Genomic DNA, 18863 nt, shown 5'->3' with positions numbered 1-18863 from the left:
ATCTGACCTCTACAGCAAGATTTTTAAGTTGGTTTACCAAGAACACCCCTTACCCTGTTTTCTGTTAGTAATTTTCCATCCACTGACCCGTTCACTCTACTCCTTGGCTCAAATCCTCAGCTGTCTTAAAGTTGAACTCAATATTTCACCTATATTGTCAGAAGCTTGACACATCCAAAATATTGATAGTTCTGAATAAAGAATTCCTTACCATTTTAACAAGTGTCAGAATAAAGTTTTCCCATAACACTGTTAAATCCATTTCAGTCAAACATAAACCTACTCTCTGTAGACAAGGACAGAGTATTGGGAGGATCCTTACACACCACCAAAAAGGGCACCTAGGGAGCCACTTGGGCACTGAGGAACTTGGATCTCACATGTACCCTCCACAATCCTCTAAATCCATAGGAGGTATTGATAATATCCCCATTTCAGACCTGAAGTAATGGAAGGGCTGCGAGGGGACTTCCTCAAAGTCACAACCCCAGAGGGGACTCAGTCAGAATCCACAAAGAGGTCTCTAGACTCTGCAGCCTCTGCTCCTTGCTGTGGCTGCTCAAAGGGAACAAATGCTGTGAAGGGGATTTGAAAAGTCCCATTTCCTACCCAAGGAACTGTGGGAGAGGACGCAGGGAGTTCAGATGGAGCAGGAATCAGAAAGGTCATGGAGGGCACTGGGGTTGTAGTTTAGGTGGTAACAGGGTGGGAGGATGTAGGGGCATTTATCCTGCAGCAAATGGACCATTTCTTGAGAGGAAAGTGTGGCCCACATACAGGGTATCTTCTGCTCTGCTTGTGAACCCCCAGCAATGGACTAGGAATTTGGATTCAATGTTAGGTCACCTGGTTCAGGTCTGGTCACTGTAGTCCTCTTTCACTCCCCAAGCAGGTTTGGGGACTCAAAGAACACCTTGCCCATCCTGACACCCTCTGTACCCTTCTCCCCAAGAGCCCCTCTCATTCTCTCTACCCCATGCTGATGGACAGGACTATCTTTTCACTGGGAACAAACATTGATGGCTTTCCTATGAATGACCCCACTTATCTACCCAACCTGCCCAGTGCTCGGAATGTATTATTATTTTTCCCATTTGTGAAAGGAGGGGTCTGCAGTTCAGAAAGTTTGAGGGACTTCCAGAATGGCATTCAGCTGCCATCCCTTTGATGAGAGTGCATCCTCTACACTGAACAGGTGCACTGGCTTCTCTTCTGCACCTCCCTGCACAGAATACATCAGCTGTGTCCCGACCATGAACTACCCACAGCTCACGTCTGCATCCACACCAGGGCCTCCAGCTCCACCTCCCCCAGTGTACATCTCCCTGCAAACACCTTTCCTTTTGTGAAGTTGTTCACAGGGACAGCAGCACGAACACAACAAACCACACAGGGTCTTCAGCATCGCCCCAAATATGACACGTACCTCCACCATAAGACATATGCAGTGATTTGTTTCCAAGGTCGTGTCCATGTTCTTCATGAACCCACTTCACAATGTGCCTGGGTACAAATTGTCCTGGTATTTCGAACCCTGTGAGGGTCCCTGAAGGACAAAGAATGTCCACTGCAGCACTCTCCCTGTAAACAAGGCTCTTCCTCCTAACCCCCTCACCCATCTCCTTACAGCTCCTCCTACCCACCAGAAAAACATAAATCACCGAATGATTGCTAATCAGCAAGAACGTGCCCACAACTCCTCAGGACTCACCCTTGACAAACTTTCATCCAAATGCTAAGGGCTGAATGCAGGCTGACACCTCACATAAACCCTGTAAATCCCCACCCCAAGTCCTTTGCTTGATAAAGCTGCTCACAGGTGTGAATCTCCCGCTTTTAACAAGGTGATGACCCAGTCCCTGAACTGAACACCATCAGTGCATCATCAAACTTGCAGTGATGTGGGAGAGGCTTTACTTTCTAAGCCAGTCTGCACCCACCTCATCACATGGATCCACGAGAACTGTGTGATTGTGTGTGGCCCATACGCCAGAATGTTGAGCATCCCTATAACATGCCTGTCCCACAATCTACCTGGAGTGTTTGTGTGGCCACCCCTGCCATGCTGGGTCAGCACCTCCCATTTTATTTTCCCAAGGTTTCATTTCTGTCACACATCTTTTGTGCTGTGGTACATGAGCTTGTACGTCCAGGCTGCATTGAAGGGTGTTAGCATTCAAAATCTAACACACTGTGTCCCCAGTTGTGCTGATATGCAGTAATATTTAGAATACTTTCATGTGCAATAAAGTTACCAGAATTATGTGAGGGCTCTTTTATTTTAGAAATACATGCTAAGAAATTATGTATTCAATGACATGATACCTGGAATTATAAATTTAAAAATCACTACATACATGATGTTACACAAGCATAAAAATGTGCATGATATGATAAATGATCTAACATAGGGGTAGGATCCAACAGTCATTCCGTTTATATAAACACTTGAAAATAGTCATCACAAAAGTAGAATATGTTCTTGCATCAGTAATTTAAAAAAAATATTTATTGGGCTGCATAGGGTGTTAGTTGTGGCATGTAGGATTTTTCGTTTCTGCACCCGGGCTCTGCTGTAGCTGTGGCACGCGGGCTTAGTTGCCCCACGGCATATGGGGTCTTTGTTCCCTGACCAGTGATCCAACCCGGGTCCCCTGCATTGGAAGGCGGATTTTTAAACATTGGACCACTAGGAAAGTCCCTTGCAACAGCAATTTTAATGTTGAGGATGAATTAAAAATGGCAGGAGGAAACTGGTTTCAGGGGTGTGCACAAGTATCAAAATGTCAAAATGTACATTTCAAATACTTGCAATTTATTCTAAGTCAACTATACATCCATTAAATGATTCATAAAACAAATATGCAAAAGCTGTCACTTTATAATCATTCTACTATGGTAACTACAATCTTAAAATTATTTGCTGCTGCTGAACTTGTAAGGTGGAAAAAGTATACAATGGTGGCCTACTGGCAATGCTTCCCAACTCCATGTTCGGTGACATTATGTTGGCAATTTGACATTGGCTATGGTGGGAAATTGGCAAACACTACAAAACAGGGCTTAATTTACTGTGTAATTGAATGTTTGGACTTAGGCCTGAGGTAGCATATGTTAATGCAGATTTATCTTAAACATGTATAATGTATGTGGTCATTATGTCATGCATAGTAAAAAAAATTGAAGAAAACATGAGAACCTATCCCAAATTACAATTACATTCAGAAAAAATTCACTCACGTTATTGGTGAATGAGTGAAATCTCACAGATGTCTTTGTTGTTTCCCTGCTCTCCTATTTGTCAAAAAAAAGAGAAAATAGGCAAATCTCACAAAATAAAAGTAGGCAAAAAATAGGAATAGAAATTTAACCAGACAGGACACACACTAAGTCCTGGTTAGGACTTAGTTTGCATGATATGAAGATAAAATGCTAAGATGCCTAGATGTTTCAACCAACACCTGTAATATAATAGTTACACTTTGAATGAGTTAATGTGAAAAATTATATGTAAATATAATTTCTATACATTTTGAAGTATGGATTTTTGGTTATACTTCAAGTTTGTTGCTAAAAATATTTTTAATAACAATAAACATATGTGAAAATGAGGGCTGAACACTCCATTGTCTTCAAGAAAGAAGGGTGAAGTTGGAGAGCTGAAAGCAGAGGTGGTTTTTTTTTTTTTTCAGAGGTGGTTTTTGATCTTCTGTTCACTCGCTGTTAATTGGGAAGAAGGACTTTATTATGGATCTCAAACTCTTCATCTGTGAAGGAATTATCTTTCTGCTTCCTCTGTTCATGGGTATGAAGTGAGCATTAAATGCAATAATATATGTGAATGAATAAAGAGCATTTTTTGAGAAAAAAAAAAAAAACTTCAACATCAAGAATCCTGAGGGATGGGGCTTCCCTGGTGGTGCAGTTGTTAAGAATCCGCCTGCCAATGCAGGGACACGGGTTCGAGCCCTGGTCCAGGAAGATCCCACATGCAGCAGAGCAACTAAACCTGTGTGTCACAACTACTGAGCCTGCACTCTACAGCCTGCGTGCCACAACTACTGAAGCCCACATGCCTATAGCCCGCACTCCGCAACAAGAGAAGCCACCACAATAATAAGCCTGCACACCGCAACAAAGAGTAGACCCTGCTCGCCGCAACTAGAGAAAGTCTGGGCACAGCAACGGAAGACCCAATGCAGCCAAAAAATTAATTAATTAATTTTAAAAGAAAAAGGATACTGAGAGAAATGCAATTAAAATCATAATGATTTCATAGTGCCATTTTACAGTCTTCATTGGAGATGTCTGCCTGCATTAAGACTTAGCTTTTAAGTTAGGTTAGTCAAGTGTGGGTCCCAAAGAAGGGTGGGCAAATTCTTGCTGATTAACAATCATTGTTTCGTCGGTTTCCTAGTTTGAAATTGTCCGTGGTGGCAGTATTTGTATCAGGCGAACTGGAAAATACTACAAACCAGGACTTCAGTATATTATTCAAAGTCAAGATTTAAGAATATATGAATAGGGCTTCCCTGGTGGTGCAGTGGTTGGGAGTCCATCTGCTGATGCAGGGGACACAGGTTCATAACCCGGTCTGGAAAGATCCCACATGCCGCGGAGTGGCTGGGCCCGTGAGCCATGGCCGCTGAGCCTGTGTATCCGGAGCCTGTGCTCCGCAACGGGAGAGGCCACAACAGTGAGAGAACCGCATACCGCAAAAAAAAAAAAAAAAAAAAAGATGTGAACAACGCAGATTAAATTTAAGGTATATACATGGTTTTTGTGGTAATTACATTGTATGTAGCACGCAAAAAATTGAGGATAAAAATAAGCTATTTATTTGTTAATGAAAAGAAAAATAGTCAAAAGATATGAACAGACATTTTACCAAGAAGATATACAAATGGAAAATAATGCAATTAAAACTACTGGTTGCTTAAATTCAAAATTTAAGGAAATTCAAAACACCGACCATACAAGTATTGGCAAGAATGTGGAAGCATTTTACATGCTCCTGGTGGGTATGTAAAAGCAAACAATTTCAGGTCACAGTTTGGCAGTTTCATAAGTTAACCATTCACCTATTTGATGAGTCAGGCATTACACCCTGAGTTACTAACACAAGGCAAGTGAAAATACATACATACATATAGAATTGCACACAAATGTTCTAGCACCTTTATTTACAATAGCCAAAACTGGAAATAACCCAAATAACCATAACCAGACAAATGGATAAACAAATAAGTATAGGAAAGAAACTACTCAGCAATAAAATAATGAACTGCTTATATACGGATCACTGAAGAATCTCAAAATATTTATTAATCATGAATGAAACCAGGAAAAAAATGTAAACATTTCATTAATAAAATCATATAAAATTCTAGAAAATACAAACTAACCTACTATAAATAAAAGTAAATGAATGGTGATCTGTGGGTGGGGGAGAGAAAGGACATTATAAAATGGCATGAGGTAAATTGGAGATGATAGACATGTTCATTATCATGATTATGATGAGACTTTGTGGTTTTATATGTAAAAATTTATACACTTCAAATAGATACAGTATATCACATGTCAACTATACCTGAATAAAAATTCACAAAATTGTTCAAAAGAAAAATCTAGATCTCTCACTTTTTTCAAAAACTCAGGTCTGGGGAATTTCCCTGGCAGGTCCAGTGGTTCACTGCCATGGCCTGGGTTCAATCCCTGGTCAGGGAACTAAGATCCCACAAGCCACATGGCACAGCCAAAAAACAAAAACTAACAAACAAAAATCAGGCCTAGCAATCCTATATTGCCTCTCTTTTCTGATGACCTTGGAGGAACAGCCTTGCTTTAGTGGTAGCAAATACTGATGAGTAATACATTCCTTCCCACCTGAGTTAACAGGAATGCTGGCTGGTCACAGAGCCACACTGTGGACTAAGGCAGTGGTCCCCAACCTTTTTGGCATCAGGGACCAGTTTCGTGGAAGACAATTTTTCAACATACAGGGGAGGGGGGGTGGGGGGTGAGGGGTGGGGGTGTGGGGTGTGTGATAGTTCAGGAGGTAACGTGAGCAATGGGGAGCAGCAGATGAAGCTTCACTCACTCGCCCGCCACTCAGCTCCTGATGTGCGACCCGCTTCCTAACAGGCCGCGAATCAGTGCCTGCTGGTCCAAGGCCAGTGGGTTAGGGAACCCTGGACTAAGGGATTTCCTTTCTGTTTCTCTGTCTCTGTAGCAATGGCCTTTAGGTGAACATCCAAGAGAGGCTACAGGAATCCAGAAAAACAATAGCTTATTTTCTTTCACAATGACCTCAGCTACAAAAGATACACTTGCTGGAGGTTGTGAGAATTTCTGGGCATCTGTGCCCACTGATACTGCACAGTCACAGTCAATGGAGCATTTGTTGATGCAATTTTAGAAGGGGCACACTCCATCTACTTCACTGCACTCTCCTCCACTCCAGGGTTTCTTTACCAAGATGGTTCCCCCGGCCCTAGTCTTACAGTGGCATTATCTAGTGAACTCTGGGGATCACGGCATGTGGTTCTTTTGCAGGATAACTGCTGAGCATTATGTGATATTTACTGTGAATAAGAAAAACAATTTGTGTTGTTATCAGAAGCAATGAAGGCTGTCATAACGTCCTGGCTCCTCAGGGTGTTTTCTGAGCCCACAAAAAATCCTGATACCCAGTCCACAAATTAGGACCCTAAAACCCTGCAGTCTTTTCTAGGAGACCCTGGGCAACAATATATTTACCTTAGGCCAAAACCAGAAAGATATACATACACACACACACACACACACACACACACACATAGTGTGTGTGTTGGGGGGTGGGTACACGGGCCTCTCACCACTGTGGCCTCTGCCATTGTGGAGCACAGTCTCCAGACACGCAGGCTCAGCGGCCATGGCTCACGGGCCTAGCCGCTCCATGGCATGTGGGATCCTCCCGGACAAGGGCACGAACCTGAGTCACCTGCATCGGCAGGCAGACTGTCAACCACTGCGCCACCAGGGAAGCCCGAGAGCTATATTCTTAATCATACTGACATGTGAGGCACACAAAGCATGGGACCCCCCTCCCACCATGAGAGCTGTGCTGTCCTTAATGCTGGTAGAGCCCAGTTGTTTTCAGATCACCTCACACAGTGAATGGAACTCCAAGACCAAAGGTGGCTTAAACATTAATGCCTTTATTATTGCAAAATGCAGAGCAATAGGAGGCTTGCAATTCCCAGCTTTGTGACTCAGAGGCTGGGAAAATCCAAAAGAAATGTCACCATAAACAAACATGTCCCTGAAAATGCAGTCCTTCCTGGCAAGTCACAAACAGAACTCAGACTGGCTCCACTGGGCCCAAACTGGATCGGGTCCAGGCCCTACTTTGGAAATGGGAAGGGAATGAGGATCCCACAAGAGCTAAGACTACTCAGTACTTACCCCGCAAACAGGAATGGGACAGAAGTCAACTTCCCTGAACATGTTGGGAGATAACTTTTGCACATTGTGTGAACCTGCTGGGTAACACAGGTGAAATGAATTCTGTCATACTGGCAGTGACATAAAGCTAGAAAGAGCCTGGCAGGAAATAAAGTATAACACAGCTCCTTAAGGATTCCTACATAACACTCCCCACTGCAGATTTTTGGATGTATGGGCTTTAATTCAGGTAAATGGCTCCCTCACAACTTCTCTCCCCCACTATAATTACACTAGAAGGAAACTGCACATCCCAGCTATCTATGGCCCTTCACTAGTGTGAAGTCTCTCATGTTGAATGAGGTTATATTTGCAGCTGAAAATTTTTTCCAACATTCACTGCACTCAGGACCTTTTTCCAGTGTGAACTCTCTGGTGCTGAATGAGGCTGGAACTTTGGCTAAAGGATTTTCCACAGTCCCCACACTCATATGGCCTTTCTCCTGTGTGGACTCTCAGGTGTTTAACGAGGTTAGATTTGCAGCTAAACGATTTTCCACATTCATTGCACTCAATAGGCCTTTCTCCAGTGTGAACTCTCCAGTGGTTCTTGAGGTTGGAACTATGGCTAAATGATTTTCCACAGTCCCCACACTCATAGGGCCTTTCTCCTGTGTGGACTTTCCGATGTGAACTAAAGCTGGAGCTTTGCTTAAAGGATTTCCCACATTTACTGCACTCATAAGGCCTTTCTCCAGTATGAAGTCTCCTGTGGTGAATGAGGCTGGAGCTTCGGCTAAAGGATTTCCCACATTCACCGCACTGATGAGGCCGTTCTCCAGTGTGAACTCTCCGGTGGTAAATGAGGCTAAAGTTTTGGCTAAAGGATTTCCCACATTCACTGCACTCATAAGGCCTTTCTCCAGTGTGAACTCTCTGATGTTGAATGAGGTTAGATCTTTGACTAAAAGACTTCCCACATTCCCTGCACTCATAAGGTTTTTCTCCTGTGTGAACTTTCCTATGGCTATTGAGGCTATAGCTCTGGCTAAAGGATTTCCCACATTCACTGCACTCATAAGGCCTTTCTCCAGTGTGAACTCTCTGATGTATAATGAAGCTGGAAAGGTAGGTAAAGAATTTTCCACATTCATGGCATTCGTAAGGCCTTTCTCCAGTGTGGACTTTCTGGTGCTGAATGAGGTTACATCTTCGGGTACAGGCTTTTCCACATTTGCTGCACTCATAAAGCCCTTCTCTAGAGAGGACTCCTTGGTCCTCAACAAGTGTGTCTGTGCAGTTGAGGGCTTTTTTGCCTTCTCCCCATTTCTGATGCTTTTTTCCACTGTGAAAGACAGCCTCACACTCATTACTGTTGTTTGGCTTCTCCTCAGTGTGAATGACCTGTTGATGGAAAAATCCCATGCTGGCTAAGAAGTCCTTCGCAATCTCCATACAGATAATGGATTTCCCTGACAAGTGGGTTGTGCAACTCTTTGCATACAAGTCTCGGTCTGCAGAACTTCTGATGGGTATCTTTCCAATGTGCTGCCCCTGGTACTGCTGAAGGTTGGCAGTGAAATAAAATTGTTTCCCATATGTGTATGGTTTCTGCCCAAGATGCATTCCCTGGTGCTCAGGTAAGTGCAAAATATCTCTCAAGATTGGGCCCCACATCTCAAAGGGCTGGGCTTTCTGGGGAGATGAAATTGCTTTAAGAGTCCTGATCTGTGACACTCCTTCTACAGAAATGCTCTGTTCAGGAGATGTTTCCTTATCTTCCGCTTCATGCCAACAGCCTGAAAAAGTGATGGTGAAGTACATGTTAACCATATTGAGAGGGGGCAAAACAATCACAAATGTAAATTGATGCATCAAAGAATCCGTCCATGAAACTGTTTTCAGGAAAAGAGAGTTGGGGTCAGCTTGAGGAAGCAGCTGCTGTGCCCCACTTGGTCCCTAAGTTCACAGGATAGTGTGGGCCTCCCCAGGCACAGGACATGAGTAAAGGGTGTGGCCCAGGGAGAAAGGCATGTCCTACAGCTCATTCTTCTGCTAATGGCTTTTAGCAGGATTATATCTGCTGACAACATGGGATGCTGTGCAGAAGTCCAGTCCAGTCCCAGAAAAATCTGACTGGAACAAAGGTAAAAAATGCTTAAGGATAATTAGACACATGCACACTTTAGGACACTACAAAGTGGGAATGCACTAAGGAGGGAACAGTGTGAGGAATAAGTGAGGTAAGCAGTCCAGAGAGGTGGGGAGTAGCTCTCAGCTGGAGTCAGAATAAAAATGACTAGTAGAAATGACAAGTCAGCAAAATGTTAAGAATGGAGAAGGGAAAGTAGAAGTGAGGTGTGGCCACTAGCAATGGCACCAAAACACAATTAAACAGGACAGGTTCTTTGTATGATTTTGACAAAGCCCTGAAGTGATGTCCTCTCTCAACTGCCATTCATCTGTGTCAGGCCTGCTCTGAGCCCATCTTGTTGAGAATGGAGTCATGTCCATCCTGTGAAGCAGAGGACATTTTCTGTAGCCTCATCTGAGGATCTGCATGAGACCAAGAGTACCCAATTCCTAAGGGAATGACAGGACAAGTCAATAGCCAATACTGTCCCAGACAACTCAGCACACAATAGACCACCAGAAAGCTATTTAAAAACTACAAAAAAGTTCCTAAGGACAGACAGAGGTAAGAGAGCAGAAAAGTAAGAACCAGCAATGTGTCTTCCCTTCTGGACAACTATACTGGTAGAATCAATCTGATGTAACCCCTCTGCAATGCTAAACTGCTTTAATTTTGATCACTTTCAGCTCTTAGCATGGTAATGGTTTTCATTCTCCAACTCCCCTAACTCTGAGCCCTGGGGCAGGCACCATGTACGTGTTCCTGGAGAAGCTTCTAGGAGCCAGGTTGGGCAATAAGGCATCTGTCCTCCAAATATCAGAAATCTATGCTCTTTTTGCTGCTTCTAATGATGGTAGTGCTACGGAGTTGGGCAGCCATTGTTGGAAACCACACTACCAATGGTGCAAAGGCCCTCCCCTCACTAGCTGAAGCAATTTCACAGGGGATTTAAAGGGCAGGCGTCTATTCCGTCCACCCCCCTCACATCATTTTTCTCTTAGTCCCATTTTGATAGGCAGAAATTCAAGGACTAAGGCACTCAAAATCAATCATATATGCAGGGGAATTTACAAAGTCACCATGCATATCTGGGTAAGAAAAAAATCTGAGTAGACCTTAACTTTATACCTCAGACTGATCTCCAGGATGGAGACACCCTATAGCCATTAAACAAGCAAATAGAAAGATAAACAAACAGATCCCAGCAAACCCTAGGAAGAGGGAGAACTGAATCTCAAGTTACCACAATGTAAGACACAAACACCCATTTTTCAACAACAAAAAAATCATGGGACATACAAACCAACAGTTTATCCCTCCACCCCCTTTCACCCTTGTTAAAATATCGTTGAAGCTAAAAGGGTATAAATTCAAATAATGTGTTATAATTTTAGCATGGTAAATGTAATTTCCATGGTAACTACAAAGAAAAAAAATGTAAACATTTTACTACCAAAAGACCAGTGGAACACAAAAAACAATAATGAGGAAACAAGGGACAAAAGAGACCAAAAGACATGTAGAAAACAAATAGCAAAATGACAGAAGTAATTCCCCCCTCATTAGTAATTATTCTAAATGTCAATGGAATAAAATTTCTAAGCAAAAGAGAAACTGGCAGAATGGATAAAAGAACATAATCCAACTATATGCTTTCTACAAGACACAACTTACCAGGATGGTTCAACATAAAAAATTCAGGGGTTTCCCTGGTGTTCCAGTGGTTAAGAATCCACCTTCCAATGCAGGGGATGCGGGTTCGATCCCTGGTCAGGGAACTAAGATCCTACATGTCGCAGGGCAACTAAAGCCCTTGAGCCACAACTACTGAGCCTGCACGCCACAACGAAGCACGCACCACAGTGAAAGATCACATATGCTACAAGGAAGATCCTGTGTGCTGCAACTAAGATCTGATGCAGCCAAAAAATAAATAAATAAATATTTTAAAAACAGATACAAAATTCAGTGTAATATATCACATTAACAGAATGAGAAAAAATCATACCACCTCAATCAATGCACAAAGAGCACATGACAAAATTTAATACCCTTTCATGATAAAATACTCAACAAACTATCAATAGAAGCAAACTAGCTTAACATAATAAAAGCAAAGGATTTAAAATCCATGACAAATATTGTACTCGACGGTAAAAGACTGAAAAGTATTCCTACAATATCAAAAACAAGAAAAGGACACCAGCTTCCACCACTACTATTCAACATAGTACTGGAAATTCTAGACAGAGCATTAGGCAGGAAAGACAAAAAGCATCCATAGCTCATGAAATTTTAAAGATTCCACCACAAAACTGTTAGAATAAATGAATTCAGCAAAGGAAGAGGATACAAATTAAACAGTTGTGGGAATTCCCTAGTGGTCCAGTAGTTAGGACTCAGAGCTTTCACTGCCAAGGTCTGGGTTCACTCCCTGGTCCGGAACTAAGATCCTCCAAGCCAGGCAGTGTGGAAAAAAAAAAAAGAATTAAACAGTTGTGTTTTTTTTTTTTTTTCCTCCCAGCAACAGAGACATCAATGGCTTAATGGATGGGGGAGCTTACAAATCTGAAGCAAGGTCCTGACGTGACACCCCACCCTGTACAGCAAACAATGGGCAGGACATGACAACAGTCCTTGCTCCCAGGGGGAAGAGAAGATTACCAGTTATAGGGGAACTGGCATCAGGTGGGCTCATTAGTTACCAGGGAAACCAGTAGAGAGGCAAACCCCTCACCACCCCTTTGATAAGAATGATCACTAGCTGGGGTCTGGGGCAAGTGAGGAGGAAGGTCAGTCATGTGCATAGGGTATAGATGAAGCAGGCAATGGTCGGGCAGGGGATGTACAGAGAGCAATAGAACAGCCATCTTGAGTGGCCTGACCATACACTCTACCCCTACACATACTGCACGACCCTTACAATCTTGGTCTACCCTCTTCCGCGATATCCCTGGGGTCAAGTATGTAGGGGGCACTGCAACCAGATACCACAAACACCATACAGACAGCACCAGCCTCAGAGTATCAAGATACCTACTATGCTCAGAAGAGTCATTTGCCAGGATGTGGGCAAAATTTGGAGGCAAGATCTTACCAGGTCAATGGAAAGAGAGTCAATAGTAGGAGTGCCCTGTCCAGTTACAAGGAAGGTAAGGCCACCCCGGGTTTTCACAAACCCAGAGCTACCCCCATGGTGAGGTCCGGATTTTAAAGAAACATTCTGGTGGCCTGGCCAATGGTCAGCAGTCGCACTACAGATCTGTCTCCCCATGCTGGGTTGAGTGCCATTAAGGTTGGACCCATTAGATCCTTCCAAACAAAAAAGAGTTAATCCCACTAGTTGGACTTATGTGCCCAGAAGCCAGCCTATTCCATTCCACACAGCATAGCCAAGGGAGGCTCATGGGCAGTCAGCTGTATAGTAACGTTTACCAACAGGGGTCCTTCTTTTTTTTTTCTTTTTTTTCTTTTTTTTCATTTTTGGCTGTGCCATGAAGCATGCGAGATCTTAGTTCAACAGGGCTCCTTCTGATGTACTGGCATGTGGGACAAAAATATGGTGAGAGTCTTTCTCCCCCATTGTCAGTAGTCCCCAAATAGTCATAGTAGCCAGGTCAATTTTTCATGGAAGTCCAGAGAAGGTTGACAATTACAACTCGCTGGAGACCCAGCAATTAGACTCACTTCACAGTGAGGCCAGTGTTGCTGCTCAGTCGTGGAATAGATTTCCTCCTTCAGGCTAGAGATGAAATTTAAGACATCTAACAGGCACAACACAGGGGAGATTATGACAAATTAGCAAAACACAAGCAGTAACCACATTCTGAGATAACACACCTGCCTGTGGTTTTTCTCCTAGTCTGTAAAACAGTTCAAAAACACAACTTTCAATAACACAAGAACGTGACTAAAATCATGTATACGATGGCCCCTTAGTTTCACCTTGGATGTCTGAACAAGTTACTCCATTTTGACTTTCAAACCCATTCCCTTCCTCAATGGCCAAAGCAGATGTACAACGCATGTCTGAAAGATCACAAATAGGCTGCTCTGATCAGTAAAATTTAAGTTAAGCCAGAATGACTCCCCTATACCTCAACACATGAAGATTTTTCCATCATTTCCCCTTCTGATTGCAAATCTCTCAGTAGCAAACATTGATGACTAAAATATCCGTCCCTCTAGGCTGGGGTGCTGGCTCCTACCCCAGGTTCAGATCATGTCCCTCAGTGCTAGGCCTCCCTTATATTTGCCTAGTTATACAAGGTGGGGGAAAACCAATCAGATCTCATGAACAGGCTCAGAAGAATGTTAATGGGCAAACACTTTATAGGCCATATACTTCTTTCTTTCTTTTTTTTAAATAAATTGATTTATTTATTTTTGGCTACATTGGGTCTTTGTTGCTGCACGCGGGCTTTCTCTAGTTGCGGTGAGCGGGGGCTACTCTTCATTGTGGTGCGTGGGCTTCTCATTGTGGTGGTTTCTCTTGTTACAGAGCACGGGCTCTAGGCACGTGGGCTTCAGTAGTTGTGGTGCACATGTTTAGTTGCTGTGTGGCATGTGGGATCTTCCTGGTCCAGAGTTTGAACCCGTGTCCCCTGCACTGGCAGGTGGATTCTTAACCACTGTGCCACCAGGGAAGCCCTAGACCATATATTTCTTATACCCAATTGTCACACAGCATTGTACATGTGCTTTTAGTAGCAGACTTAAAGCAAGCAGTGTCACACTTCATGTGACACAGTCACACTGTCACACACTCTGTGGCAATTTCACTACATAACTTTCTTTCCATCCAGAACATCAGGGCAAAAGTATGGCTAACACAATAACTTTCATAAATACAAACCTCAATTAACAGAACTAGAATTTAATATCTACTAAAACATAGCCTTTTTTCTCCTTGAAATTACCCTCATCTCCACCAAACACAGCCAAATCGAAACTACTCTGTTTGTAAAACAAGTGTGGTCAATTGACCACTTAGGCTCCTCCAAACTAGTTGTGGTGGAATTCCTCAGAAGGAGTGTCAGAATGAATTCCCAAAAGGCCTCTCAAGGCCAGGAAAGCCATGCCAAAGGCATGCCACCAGATTATGCCTTGGTGGATTTTTCTCTTCTAGAAGTCCCCAAAATATTGAGATTCCTGCACATGCCAGGAGTCAGCCTTTTCCATTCCCCTGATAAGGCTGTTCAGAACCCAAGAGTCCCCAGTTTCTGGAGGCACCAGGCAGGGAGAAAAGAAAAATGTTTCAATTCTATGCACAGGTGTAGTTTACCCAATTGCTGCAAGTCATAACTAACTTCAGGGGAAGGGCTTCCCTCCACATGTATGAAGCAAGGTCCTGGATCGACTACCCACCATGTGTGGCAGACGGCAGGCAGGACATGGCGGCAGTTCTCCACAGTTGTATTTCTACACACTAACAATGGACAATCTGAACAGGAAACTAAGAAAAACTCCACTTATAAAACTATCTATCAAAAGAATAAAATACTTAGAAATAAACTTAAGGAAGTAAGACTTGTACACTAAAAAGTATAAAACACTGCTAAAAAAAATTAAAGATAGTAAATGGAAAGACTTCTATGCTCATAAATTGGAAAACTTAATATTGTGAAGATGTCAATATGACCCCCAAGCCATCTACAGACTCAATGCAATCCCTATCAAAATTCTAATGATGTTTTCTGCAGTAATATAAAAATTCATCCTAAAATTCATATGCAATCTCAAATGACAACAAACAGCCAAAACAATCTTGAAAAAGAAGAACAAAGTTGGAGGAGTCACAATTCTAAATTTCAAGTTATCAGTGTGAAGCTACAGTAATCAAAACAGTGTGATACTGGAATCAAGGCACACATACAGACCAATGGCACAGAATAAAGAGCTCAGAAATAAACTCTCACATATATGGTTAAATGGTTTTCAAAAAGGAGGCCAAGACCATTCGACAGGGAAGGACAGGCTTTCCAACACATGATGCTGGGAAAACTGAATACCACATGCATAAAAATTAAATTAGATGGACACCAGGTACATAAATTAACTCAAAATGGATCAAAGATCTAAACTTAAGAGCTACAAATATAAAATGCTTCAAAGAAAACAGAGGAAAACTTCATGACATTGCATTTGGCAGTGATTCCTTGGAAACGACATCAAAGGCACAAGGAACAAAAGGAAAACAAACGACTTCATCAAAATGAAAAACTTTGGTACATCAAACGATGCTAAGAAAATACTAAAAAGGCAACTTACAGAATGGGAGATAATATTTACAAGTCAAATATCTGATAAAAAATTAATATCCAGAATATATAGAGAATTCCTAAAATTCAAAAACAAAAACATCAAGCAACGTGATTCAAAAATTGGGAAAAGGGCTTCCCTGATGGGTCAGTGGTTGAGAGTCCGCCTGCTGATGCAGGGGACACAGGTTCATGCCCTGGTACGGGAAGAGACCACATGCCGCAGAGCGGCTGCGCCCGTGAGCCATGGCTGCTGAGCCTGCACGTCTGGAGCCTGTGCTCCGCAACGGGAGAGGCCACAACAGTGAGAGGCCCGCGTACCGCCAAAAAAAAAAAAAAATTGGGAAAAGACTTCAACAGACATTACTCCAACAAAGATATACAAAAGGGTAATAAGCACACAAAAAGATGCTCAACATCACCAGCTGTTAGGGAAATGCAAATCGAAACACTATGATACTGGGACTTCCCTGGTGGTGCAGTGGTTAAGAATTTGCCTGTCAATACAGGGGACACGGATGTGATCCCTGATCTGGCAAGATCCCACAGGCTGCGAAGCAACTAAGCCTGTGCACCACAACTCTTGAGCTTGGGCTCTAGAGCCCGCGAGCCACAACTACTGAGCCCACATGCCACAACTACTGAAGCCCGTGCACCTAGAGCCTATGCTCTGCAACAAGAGAAGCCACTACAATGAGAAGCCCACGTACCACAACGAAGAGTAGCCCCCACTCGCCACAACTAGAGAAAGCCCGCGCCCAGCAACGAAGACAAAATGCAGCCAAAAATAAATAAATAAATAAAAGAACATACCTGTTTTAAAAAAACAAAAACAAAACAAACAAAAAACCCCAACTATGCTACCACTTCACACCAATTAGGATGGTTATCACCCAAAAAAAACAGAAGTGTTGGCAAGGATGGGAGAAATTGGAACCTTTGTGCAGCTGTAATTTTAATTCTATTAAAGACAGATTTATCATAAGATGAAGCAATTCCAATTTTCCGTATATACCCAAAAAAATTGAAGCAGGGACACTAAATATCTGCACACCCATGTTCATAACAGCATTATACACAAGAGCCAAAAGGTAGAAGCATTCAAGTGTCCATCGATAGATTAATAGTAAACAAAATGTGGTACATTCATAAAATAGAATATTATTCAGCCTTAAAAAGAAAGGAAATTCTGACACATACTACAACACAGATGAACCTTTAAGATATTATGCTAAGTCAAAAAAGCCAGACCAAAAAAAAAAGGTGCTGATGATTCTACCAATATGTGACACTCAGAATAGTCAAATTCAGATACAGAAAGTAGAATGGTGGTTGTGAGTGGATGGGGGAAGTTACTGTTTAATGGGTACAGAGTTGAAGTTTACAAGATGAAAAACTTCTGTGGATGCATGATTGTGATGGTTGTACAGTGAGAATTACTAAATGCCACTTAGAAGTGGTAAATGTTTTGTTCTGCAAAATTGCCACAACTAAAATAAAGAAAAAAGAATCTTAGCAAAAGACCTATCAAGATCATCTGTGTAAGCAGTGACTATATAAGTAACTACATTTCCAGGCACAGTCAGGAACAAATAAATATGAGGTACAGGAAGGGAGCAATACTAGGGTGCCATGGAACTAGACAGTCACCCAGCGAGAGAGAGGGCATGACAGGTGGGATCCATTAGGCTGACCTAAAGAACAGCGATACCTAATCCTTCCCTGTGAAGCTTCGGGGCAGGAGGTGCTGGAGTGATAAGGATGAGAAGTAGACATGCACTCAGCTCACCCCTTGAACCACAGCACATACCCAGGCAACTGGGAAAGGAAGCAGTACCCATGGTTTAGATGGAGACATACTTGACCCTGGAGAAAAGAGAAAGGCCAAGCCTTGCCCAGGGCATAGGGGCAGGTGTAAGGGCTTACCCAATGAAGATGTAAGTGCAAAATTCTCCAGCATCACATCGTGGTACAGGCATCTCTGAGCCTCATCAAGGAGGGCCCATTCCTCCCAGGAGAAATACAGGGCCACATCCTCAAAGGTCACACTTCCCTGCCAGGACAGAGACAGATGAAATCATCAACAGCCTCACTCCTGAAGACCCACAATCTATCTCCTCACACATCTACCCCATGTCCATCCTCCTCCTAAGATCGCAGAGGAGATCCCAGATCCCGGTGCCATTGGTGTCTGCTGTCTTCTCATACTCCCAGCACTGTGTTCACTCTGCTGTCCACTCTGCAACCACATGGGGCCTGTTAAGACCTAGATGCGAACACCTCCCTCATCTGATCCAGACCTCCCACTGCCTGCAGAACAGATGCCTAACCTCACTGGCAGTCATTCCAAGTCTGACTCTTACTCCCCACACCCAGTTTGTTCTCACCAGAAAGGAAGGAGACCTGCAATTCCCTAAACCAGCTTAGCCTCACCTCCAAGCACTTCCCGTTTTAGTGACAAGCTTCTACATCTCTTTCCATTGGTGGCCTGAAATGGGAACCCTTCCATCAAACCCCTGGACTCAACTCAGGACCCTGAGCTAGTATTCTCTAAGGTCCCCACACCCAAAGGTTGGGAAAATGGCAGGTGACAAGTCTCATGACACCACAAATTTGGAGAAAATAGGGGTTGGGACCAGTGAGGGAGGACGAAACCGCCACTTACCTGATTAGGTTCCAAAAGCACTTCCGCAGCCATGGAAACCTGTGGGAAGAGGCAGGTCTTAGGGGGATGTGAGCACGGCATCCTACCAGGGGCTCAGGCCTTCCCTGCACCCCTGGGAGTCACCAGAGCCAGGTAATCTCGGACCGACCATCTAACCTCTGTATTGACTCTCAGCAGTTTTGTGTCCTTGGGGAAATAACCCCAAACACCCTCTGCCGCAACGTCCTCAGCAGCCCTACAATTTGTGCTTCTACTGAACAGACTCTGGGGATTTTTTCAAACTTAACTTAGATCATGTCCCTTTTACGCAAAAATTTCCATGGCTCCAAGAGCCCCAAGAAGGAAGGTACAACTCCTCAGCCTGTCACTGCAGGTG

At 43.2% G+C, this 18863-nt stretch overlaps 1 protein-coding gene across 1 annotated transcript; it reads right to left on the bottom strand.

Annotated features, from left to right (window-relative positions):
• Positions 1 to 7833: 7833 nt before the first annotated feature.
• LOC136141317 (zinc finger protein 211-like) lies at positions 7834 to 18508 on the bottom strand. The gene is made up of 3 exons (XM_065899509.1): positions 18488 to 18508; positions 17749 to 17875; positions 7834 to 9227 (listed from the first exon to the last, which is right to left on the bottom strand). The coding sequence occupies exons 2-3, from the start codon at positions 17780 to 17782 to the stop codon at positions 7834 to 7836; spliced, it is 1428 nt and encodes a 475-aa protein (XP_065755581.1). The 5' UTR covers positions 17783 to 17875; positions 18488 to 18508.
• Positions 18509 to 18863: the final 355 nt, after the last annotated feature.

Source organism: Phocoena phocoena, chromosome 20, assembly GCF_963924675.1.
Source record: "Phocoena phocoena chromosome 20, mPhoPho1.1, whole genome shotgun sequence".
Classification (NCBI taxonomy): Eukaryota; Metazoa; Chordata; class Mammalia; order Artiodactyla; family Phocoenidae; genus Phocoena; species Phocoena phocoena.
Note: the sequence above shows the minus strand (reverse complement) of the source record. Positions and strands in the feature narration are given on the sequence as shown.